Source organism: Syngnathus leptorhynchus, chromosome 4 (genome assembly GCF_054491065.1).
Source record: "Syngnathus leptorhynchus isolate UIUO chromosome 4, UIUO_Slep, whole genome shotgun sequence".
Taxonomy (NCBI): Eukaryota; Metazoa; Chordata; class Actinopteri; order Syngnathiformes; family Syngnathidae; genus Syngnathus; species Syngnathus leptorhynchus.
In genome coordinates, this window is record NC_141198.1 from 6,185,893 (window position 1) to 6,195,435 (window position 9,543).

The 9,543-nt window shown below is 40.4% G+C and overlaps 1 protein-coding gene across 1 annotated transcript; it reads right to left on the bottom strand.

Moving 5' to 3' along the window:
- Window positions 1–3,945: 3,945 nt before the first annotated feature.
- On the bottom strand, window positions 3,946–9,528 carry figla (folliculogenesis specific bHLH transcription factor). The gene is made up of 5 exons (XM_085910962.1): window positions 9,208–9,528; window positions 8,316–8,462; window positions 8,158–8,241; window positions 7,730–7,882; window positions 3,946–4,218 (listed from the first exon to the last, which is right to left on the bottom strand). Exons 1-5 carry the CDS (start codon window positions 9,388–9,390, stop codon window positions 4,204–4,206), a joined length of 582 nt encoding a protein of 193 aa, XP_085767088.1. The 5' UTR covers window positions 9,391–9,528; the 3' UTR covers window positions 3,946–4,203.
- Between the last annotated feature and the right edge of the window lie 15 nt (window positions 9,529–9,543).

Below are 9,543 nucleotides of genomic sequence, written 5' to 3' on the forward strand. Positions count from 1 at the left end.
AGTCTTTGTAACAAATAAAACAGTGAAGTCTAATAAGATGTAAATATGTTTTATTTCTAATTTGATTATTGAAAGTCTCATGAACCTCTGCATGTTTCACAAAAGTTTATCTTTTTCTGTTCTTGTTTGTAGTATATTTGATTGAAAATGCAGCCTTACAGGTCAGCTTTTGTGAGGGGATAGCGAGAGAGAACAGTACAGAAATACAATTACATAAACCAGAACAGAAAAACATGATTAGCATAGTTACATAGGATGAAGGTTCTTATATGGAACTAAAGGAACACAATAAATAAAAGGCACATTTGCCAACTCTGGGTTGTGGAAAAACAGGAAGAGTTTTTTTCAAAAGCGTATCAGCCAAGGCAAGGCCGTTGCTGGGTATATAAAGCTTTACTGGGGCTCAGGCCCAATTACTATTGTGATGTTCAACCAGTCTTCGGACCACTTAGTGCCAGACCGCTGAGATATTAAAAATACATATATAGATATAAAAAGAAAACATAAAGCACCCTGACATGATCCCCTATCTGTTTTATATATCTCTCCACAGCGGCATGTCTACTTACGAACGCCTATATGGGCTTACTTTTGAGATCCAAACTGATTTTTTACCAACCAGTTTTTGACTTCCAAACTAGTGTAGTCGAGTATGTCTCCTAAGACTATCGATATGAGCCTCGAAATCATAAAGCAGCATGACAAATGCGCGCATATCGTTTAGCTCGCCAACACTTGTGCCAAAGTATGAGTAAGATCGGTAATCTATGAAAATTGGTATCTGCTGGGCCTTCTTCCGGACAGAGTCTATGTGGCGGGTCCATTTCAGGTCCCGAGAGATTGTGGTTCCCGGGAACCTGAGGGTGTCTGTGGAGAGAATAGCATTACTGCAGCTAGTGAGGGGTAAAAGGTCTCGCCTGAAGTCCACTGTCATCTCCACGGTCTTGAGCGGGTTCAGCTCCAGGTGGTTTTGGATGCACCAGTGGACCAGCCGGTCCACCTCCTGTCTTTACGCAGTCTCATCACCGTCCCAGATCAGTCCAATGAGAGTGGTGTCGTCTGCATACTTCAGGAGCTTCACAGGAGAGTGACCTGAGGAGAAATCGTGGTGGAGAGAGAAGAGCAGTGGGGAGAGGACGCACCCCTGAGGGTCGCCAGTATTGGTGGTCCGGGTATCAGATGGGATGCTCCCAAGCCTCACACGCTGTCTCCTGTTGGTCAGGAAGCTGGTAATCCACTGACAGGTGGAGGCAGGCACCGCAAGCTGGATGAGCTTCTGGTGAAGGATGTCAGGAGCGATGATGTTGAACGCCGAGCTGAAGTCCACAAACAGGATTCTGGCGTACGTTCCTGGGGTGTCCAGGCGGTGCAGGATGTAGAGTAGTCCCATGTTGACCGCATCATCCACTGACCTGTTTGCCCGGTAGGCAAACTGGAGGGGGTCAAGCAGGGGGCCCGTGACATCCTTCAGGTGGTTCAGCACTAACCTCTCGAAAGATTTCATGACCACAGATGTCAGAACGACAGGTCTATAGTCATTCAAACCTGTGATGGCGGGCTTCTTGGCTACTGGAACGATGGTGGAGCTCTTGAGGCACAAGGGCAGCTCACACAGCTCCAGGGAATGGTTGAAGATGTGTGCAAAGCTGGGCGCAGGAAAATGACACAGTCTGGGCCCAGTGCCTTCCTGATCTTTTGTCTCCGGAACATCTGGCGCACTATCTCCTCGCGGATCTGGAGTGCGGGCACGGCCTCTGCAGGAGAGAGTAGGTGGCGATGGAGGTGTGGACAGAGCGGTTGTGGGGGGAGGTTGAGTGTGTAGATTGGGCTGCAGGAGGTCCTGTTTGGGAGGGCCGATCAAACCTGCAGTAGAACCTGTTTAGCTGGTTAGCAAGCCTTGGGCTCTCCACAGGACGGGGGGTTCGTTTCTTGAAGGTAGTGATGCTCTGCAGACCTTTTCACACTGTTGAGGGATCAGGATTGGCAGAAAGGTGTCTCTCCAGGCTCTCACCATAACACCTCCTGACTTTCCTGACCTCTCTGTACAGTGTGTTTCTGGTCTGATTGAACAGGTCCCGGTCACTGCTCCTGCAGCCCTCCTCCTTGCACTGTCTTTGTTATGAGCACTGTCTTCTGATTAGATTACTTTCATACAATTTTTTTTTAAGTACAATATGCAAAAACATGCTCCTTCAAAGTAGCCTGCATGAGTCATTTACATGTCATTGATGACAAATGTACAACTTGGGGAGCCAGAGTGCATTTACATTTAAAGTGCAATATATTTTCCAAATGGATTTTTATGTAATTCATGTCAAGAAATTCCCACGATCTGAAAATAAGGCTAGACTTCAGAGTGCACAAATCTACAGGTTACACATTGTACACTGAAGAGAGGAGGGGGGGGACTTTCAAATGGATGTACTTTATTCTGACAATACAGGTACATCAAGTGCACATGATCAAAATGTGTGAACACATTTTTGAATATTTTTGACGAATAGGGTATATTATGAATTACGAGGCACCGAAATAACTTTTTTGTCCAGATTGTTTCAGCATTAAAAATAAATCCAAATAAAAACATGGGTAATTTCTGACCCAAATTGTTCTGATGGAACTACAATACATCTTTAATTAAAATTTAAAACAAAAGTGTGTATATATACACATCTCGATACACTGCATTCACGATTTATGGAATTGCCAATGATGAGATACAATTCTCCCATCTCCTGCGATACGGTGTGATACAGTACGATTTAATTTTAAAACAATACGATCCGGTACGATGCAACTGCATCTTACAGGTCGTATCGATTTTCCGATGCACATCTGTGAATCTTCCCAACCCTCGTACAGTGTGTATACTAAGGATGGGAATCTTCACCATCAAAGCGATACACATACGGCGCACTGCCAACGATTCGATGCATTCATGATTCATGGAATTGCCAATGATAAGATTCTCCCATCTCCTGCGATACAGTACGATTTAATTTGAAAACAACGCGATCCGATGCAACTGCATCTTACAGGTTGTATCGATTTCCCGATGCATATCGATGAATCTTCCCAACCCTAATATATATTTATATGGAATGTTGTGACACACCATAGGGCAATATAACAAACTAGGGATTAATGTTGTAGTTTACTCATCAAACTGGTGCGATTGTTTTCTGTGGTAAAAGCAGAAGTGTGCAAATGTCTTTTAGTGAAACACAATGAATGCTTAGTTTTATGAATGACTACAAAAACTAATGAATAATTACAGCTGAGAGGCTGACGGGGGACAATTCTAACAATCTTATATCGCTTTTTCCCCACGAGGGTCACAGGCACACTGGAGCTATCCCAGCTGACTTCGGGACAACCTGAACTGGTTGCCAGCCAATTGCAGGGCACACATAAATGAACAGCCACTCGCACTCAAACTCAAACCTATGACGAATTTGGAGTGGTCAATCAGGCTACCGTGCATGTTTTGGGGATGCGGAAGGAAACCGGAGTACTCTGAGGAACATGCAAACTCCACGCAGGAAGACCGGACCCAGAATTGAGCCCAAAACCTCAGCACTGCGAGGAGGATGGACTAACCAGTCGACCACTATGCCACCTCCAAACTATGACTCCATTAATAAAATAGTTAATCGATTACTATTCGATTTAGTTTATCGTCCACATTCTAATTCATAACATGTTTCCGTTCTTTACAATTTGTAATGAAACAAAAAAAAAATGGTGGGACACTCTGTTGTAATATTTGACAATGGTCAAAAAGAAATCTGCTGTTATTTTTATTTTAAGTGGTATAGTAATTTCCTCATGGCTTTTTTTATGCTTTTTTAAATTTTATTTTGCTCAATTTGCTCAAATAACCCTGACTGTGGCAGAGGTGCAGCACTTCAGAAAATTTCAGAAATAATGATGTAAACATGCAAAAAAATATATATGTTTATATTTAAATAAATTTCCCCCAATTAACTTGCACATGGTACACCAAGTACCAAACTTAAAGATTTGCTATCATAGCAAATCAATTCAAGTTGTATATAACAAACATTACCAAGGTTACATTTGGTGAAATTGTTTTTTCCATAGTAGTGACCAATTACAACTAAATAATACAACTTTCAAAAGTAAACTAAAAATAAATAAATAAAAAAAGGCACATTCTTTGATCTTCCTGAACGGTTTGCCTCATAGGATCGAACCCTGGAGAGGAGAAAAAATAAACAAAATTTGACAATGTTCCCAAAGTAATTCCATTCACCAGCCTTCTGATTGAAAAAAAATAACTTTAACCATGTACAATTGCACTAAATATTATTCAATATGATGTACAAAATAGCTTTTTTTTTGTTGATAGGGTCCAAATGTATGGAAACCGCTGCAAACGTAATTTGGAATACGTTTGAATAACTGTAATGGAACTGTCACGTTAAAACGATACGCAACCCGCTATACATTATTTATGAAAGTGTAGTGAAACACCTTACCACGAGAGGGCAATACAATGCCGCTTGACACCCTTTCAGCTCATACTGGTCTGAAAAACTCATCTATGACGCAATTTTAACACAGCTAATTAAAATGATGATAGTAACACAAACAACAAAAATAGTCACTGTAACAGCAAATATGCGTGCTCAAATTTTACAACAGTCACTTTTCCTGATCCTGTCACTCCCTTGTTGAACTACTGATTTAAATGACTTATTCTGGATTTTAAGGTGATACTAATAATATTCTCTACGAATTTTTACAATTCTGGCGTTTGCCACTACAAAATGTGCTGAATGACCCAATCAAGCTGATATTTTGAGTTTGCAGTTTTACAATTTGATTGGTCATGGTAATCTAAAGCAATTAATACACACAGGTTCTAATAAAATGTAGATTAGAACGAAGTTTACATATTGGTTAATGTGACCTAACATTGGCATAGATGACTAAACAAAATCACAGTCACTGATGGTGTAGGGGCACACTTGTCTGTCTTGTGTGCTGACACCGTGAGTTTGATTCCTGCATATGATTTTGTATGCGCATACGTGTGCCCAAAAATAAAATGAAAATAACCAAGGAAAATCACAATAACCCAGAAACGGTGAATTTGACTCAGCATTTGAGGACAATATGTAGCAAACACATTTGAAAATACCCAGCATTGGACATGATTTGATCAACCATTAACTCCCTTGTTGAGTTAAAACTCAACCAAGGCAGCCCACTAAGTCAAATTAACTAGTGTTGGGATGGGTTACTTTTGATCCAACTGTTTTTAGTCTGGAGCCACAGGCTATATACAGTATGGTTGGAAGAGAACATGCTTAAAAAAAAAAACCACACATTGCAACTATTTGTCTCATATACAATGTACAAGGTCAGCTTTTGTCAAAGCAGCAGGTAGCAGACAATGCTGCATCTTGCAAGCTCATTAAAGCGCTGAAGTATGGACAAAATTGCTGTGTGGAGCTGCCTCAATCACAACCTCTTCACCTTCAATCATCAAATTCACAAGACAAAGAACTAGTTAATAGTTTGAATGTTAGGTGCAACGTGTACGACAACACAATCAAATGCTTTGTGTCCACCTTTTGTAATTGTCTATTGCCATGTGATTGCAGTTCAAGCGGTCCCATCCTTTTAATAACACTTAACGGTGCAAATTCGTAAACAGACCGAGGCTTAGCATTTGTCAGCTCTGACTGTCTTGATTTCTAAAGCAAAAGCAAAACATTGTGACAAATATTGTAAAAAAGGAATGCATGTCAAACCATTTCTTCTTTGTTTTCCACAAATCTTAACTTTCCAAGAAAGTTGCCATCGATGAAAGTGATTAAAGTCTCATTGCTGGATGATTTACATGACTAGTTTTTGCCTTATGCAAATGTGGGAAATAATCCACCAAAATACATTTATCCCTCACTATTCCCGGCACAAAGAAACTGAGACCTACCCTGAAGAGGAGGTGGACTGCAAGTAATCGATCCTGCCCGCATTAAAAAAAGGTGTCAGGCGTATTATGCCTCTTTTAAACGACGCTATTTTTTATAGCATAGGAATGGTAAGCATGGCAACTGGAACGCACTTACGTATATAATGCTTTAAATCACACCATATATCTCACTTTCACTTGGTTTAAACCAGACAAGAGGAGGCTCAATTCTTTGTCAAATAAATTTACACATTGCCAGTCAATCTAGTGACCAAAGGTGGTTGATTTGGCAGCTAAATGCTATCTTTGTCGACACTTAAGACAGTTGTGGCCATTTCAATCCACTCACAAGATACTCCCAGCCGGATAGGAAAGCTGGCAGTGTTGTTCTATGCCTCTCAGTCCCATCCTATCGGCTGCAGGGCTAATGACTACATTTACCTGCAGTCAGTATTCAGGTTAAGGTCAAAAGTCCAGTTCCTGAAACATCATCCAATTTCACACCTTAACGACAGAGCTACTCACACATTTAAATACTTGGATTGAAACCTTGACACAGACATGATTTTCACTTGTTGTTTTCTATCATAAAACATCCATCCATTCTCTGTAACTCTGTCCCCACTGGGGTTGCGTGCATGCTGGAGCCTATAATTCATGTCACTTAGCACAGGAATGAAGCTTTTGAAGAGTACGTTTGTTACCTAACCTCTAATTGTGTATACCCAGCAAATTGTTTTTCCTACTTTTTATTTTATTTCACCTGCCTGTGCACGTACTTTATCAAAAATTTCACTCGGCTGCATCTGCTTATTTATGCACATCCGTAAATTCCTCTGCCACTTTGGCTTTGCGTGCATAACCCTTACGTTCAGACCAAATGTGAAAGTTAAAAAACCCCACATAGGTTTATTCCTTCAAGCAGGAAGTGAGAAAAGGAGACTCAAGTGAGGCAAAGTGATTTTTCCAAAATCGTATTTATGATCTTAACAATGACAGAAATAAAATCTATTCCAAACTACTTTTGCACTATACTACCATCTGCTAGTCTTTTGGGATCAATGCAGTTCTTTCAAGTTTCCAGAAGAGTGAGTGAATGAAAAAGACACACACAACTTCCAATTACCCAAGCGTCTCAGGCAGAACGGTTCTCTTTTAGTCCAAGATCAAGTCAACATACACGTACATCCTTGACAACAACTCCTATTCACACAGACACCATATTGAGTCATTCGTAGAGTTGTAAGGTTTTCCCAAATAAGGCAAACCTGAGTTGGTCAGAAAATTACATTGAAGTTCTCAAAAGAACATCTGAATCCCAACCATCCAATAGGCAAGGGGAACTGCATTGTTTCCCAGGGTTACCTTAGAAATGTCCTGGCAAAACTGCTACGTGTCAGTCTGCCTCTTGCGATTAAAATAGCCCGCAACCATGGAGAAATAATCCCGAGTGCCAGACGTTGTCATGGAGATCCATCATGAGACAATCTTGTTTCAATAAGACAAAGGAGTTACTAATATGCTTGTTACCAAGATCTGTGTTTCGCCTTAATTTTCAATTATCGTAATTGTACGATGCATTACTGCTACCATCCTATACCAGTCATTGATAGGGCTATCACAAAAAGAAATCCTTCTGGAATCAATTATTCTATTGATTGACTCAGGGAAACCTATTTGCTTGGTGCATCATTTTTGCAAACTACTGTTGACAGCACACACAAAAACTTTATCATACAACTTATTCTGTTTCAGGAGGCCAAAGACACATAGCATCGGAGTTACCAAAGATTGGTCGGGTGCTACTTGAATGATGAGCTGGTATGCAGGCATCGCACAATGTTGTAAGACCAGCCTGGTCTGATCTCCATCTTCTGTTCCTGATTCAGAGGGCAAGGTGAAGCCATCTTCAGCATGGTCCTCTGACATATTCAGAAACTGAAATGGAATCCATGCAAAACCAAAACAAAAATTTACTCCTACTCCTTTTTTCTCCAAATACAAAATATATTTCTCCAATATTTCAATGGGGGGATTACACACGATTTTTGGCTATTTGTGCCAATCCCCTCATCGACTATACAGTAAAAACATGTTCTATCTTGAGGTTATCATTTAGGTTTTTTTTGTTTGTTTTTTTACACCACACACGCAAGTGCCTCTATTGGATTCTTAACATGCATAAAACTCAATTTAATATAAAACAGACTTACATCATCCACTCTCCAAAGATCACTGTCAAAGCCTTCTGATTGACCAAAGGAGATTGCATTCTTTAGGAAATCGGTCTCACTGCTCTAATGAGCACAAAGCAACAATATTTGAGCATCTCAAAAATAACAAACTGCGTGCAAAATCATACAAGACATACCATTTCCGTGTCTTGCAAAACTGCAAGTAGTAATCGAATATACTCTGTTGCAGCTTTAAGAGTGTCTACTTTGCTGGGCTTGTGGTCAGGTCGCATCAGAGGTACCATTCGCTTCAAGCGTGAGAACATGGTGTTAAGGTTCCGTATCTACAAAGTTAAAAACACAATGAAAATTATCTGAATGTTAACGGTGACTTCATTTTTTTTCAGTAGCAACCACAACAAATTAATCAGCAGCCTTTATTGCTTTCTGTTCGAATCACTGATAGTGCTTTGTAGAGAAACAAAAATAATAATATACACACCCAAATGAATGGATTTGACTCATGACGAGTCAAAACAAAATTGACTTTTAGAAGTTCTCATTTACGATGGGAACACTAGCAGGAAATCTATTAAATTACTGTTGCATATACATATTTATTTCCTAATTATTGTGAAAAGTCCTCGACATGAGTGTCTTCACAAAGATGAGCAGTATTAACACTTACATACTATTAGGTCAGGTCAAATTTATCAATGTAGTCCTTAAACACACGAGTCTCCAAGACTTTTTCCAATATTTCAATAGGGGGAGATTACACGCAATTTTTGGCTATTAATGACCTGAGTCTGTGCCAATCCTATCGTCGACTGGACAGTAAAGAAACACGTTGCATCTTCTGAGAGGTTATTACTTGACAAATAACGCCATCCTCCGACCTTAACTCCAAAAGTGGTTATGGGTAATTTGGCCCTTTGCACTAATCAGTGGCAACCAAGTACATTCTCACTAAAATGTGAGAGGTAAAAGGTTGGTGACTCATGCTGTAGCGTTGATTTACAGTCCTTTAGCTGCACGTAACAATCCAATTCAGTTCAATTCAATTCAAGGTTATTATCGCTCACTCACCCGAAGCCGCTCCTTAGCATTGACCTGTTCTCTTTTCTTCACACTTTCGTGTAAGTCCTCAGCAACTACGTAGCCGTCGTTGAATCGTTTAAATTTCTCGACGTTGCTGTAAACCGGGAGAGCAGATTCGCCAGTCACACGTTTCAAAATGTCACTCATCAACTCCTCCTGGGGCACGTTCATTTTGTCAGGTAAATACTAATTACGCTCATGTGAAGGACCCGGTGGTCATTGATTAATGGAACAGCCTAAGGCCTAGACAGTAAAGGGAGAAATTGGGATGCACAAGAGTAATCAAATGGTTCTCCACACCTGCGCAACACTCAGTGCTTCTTA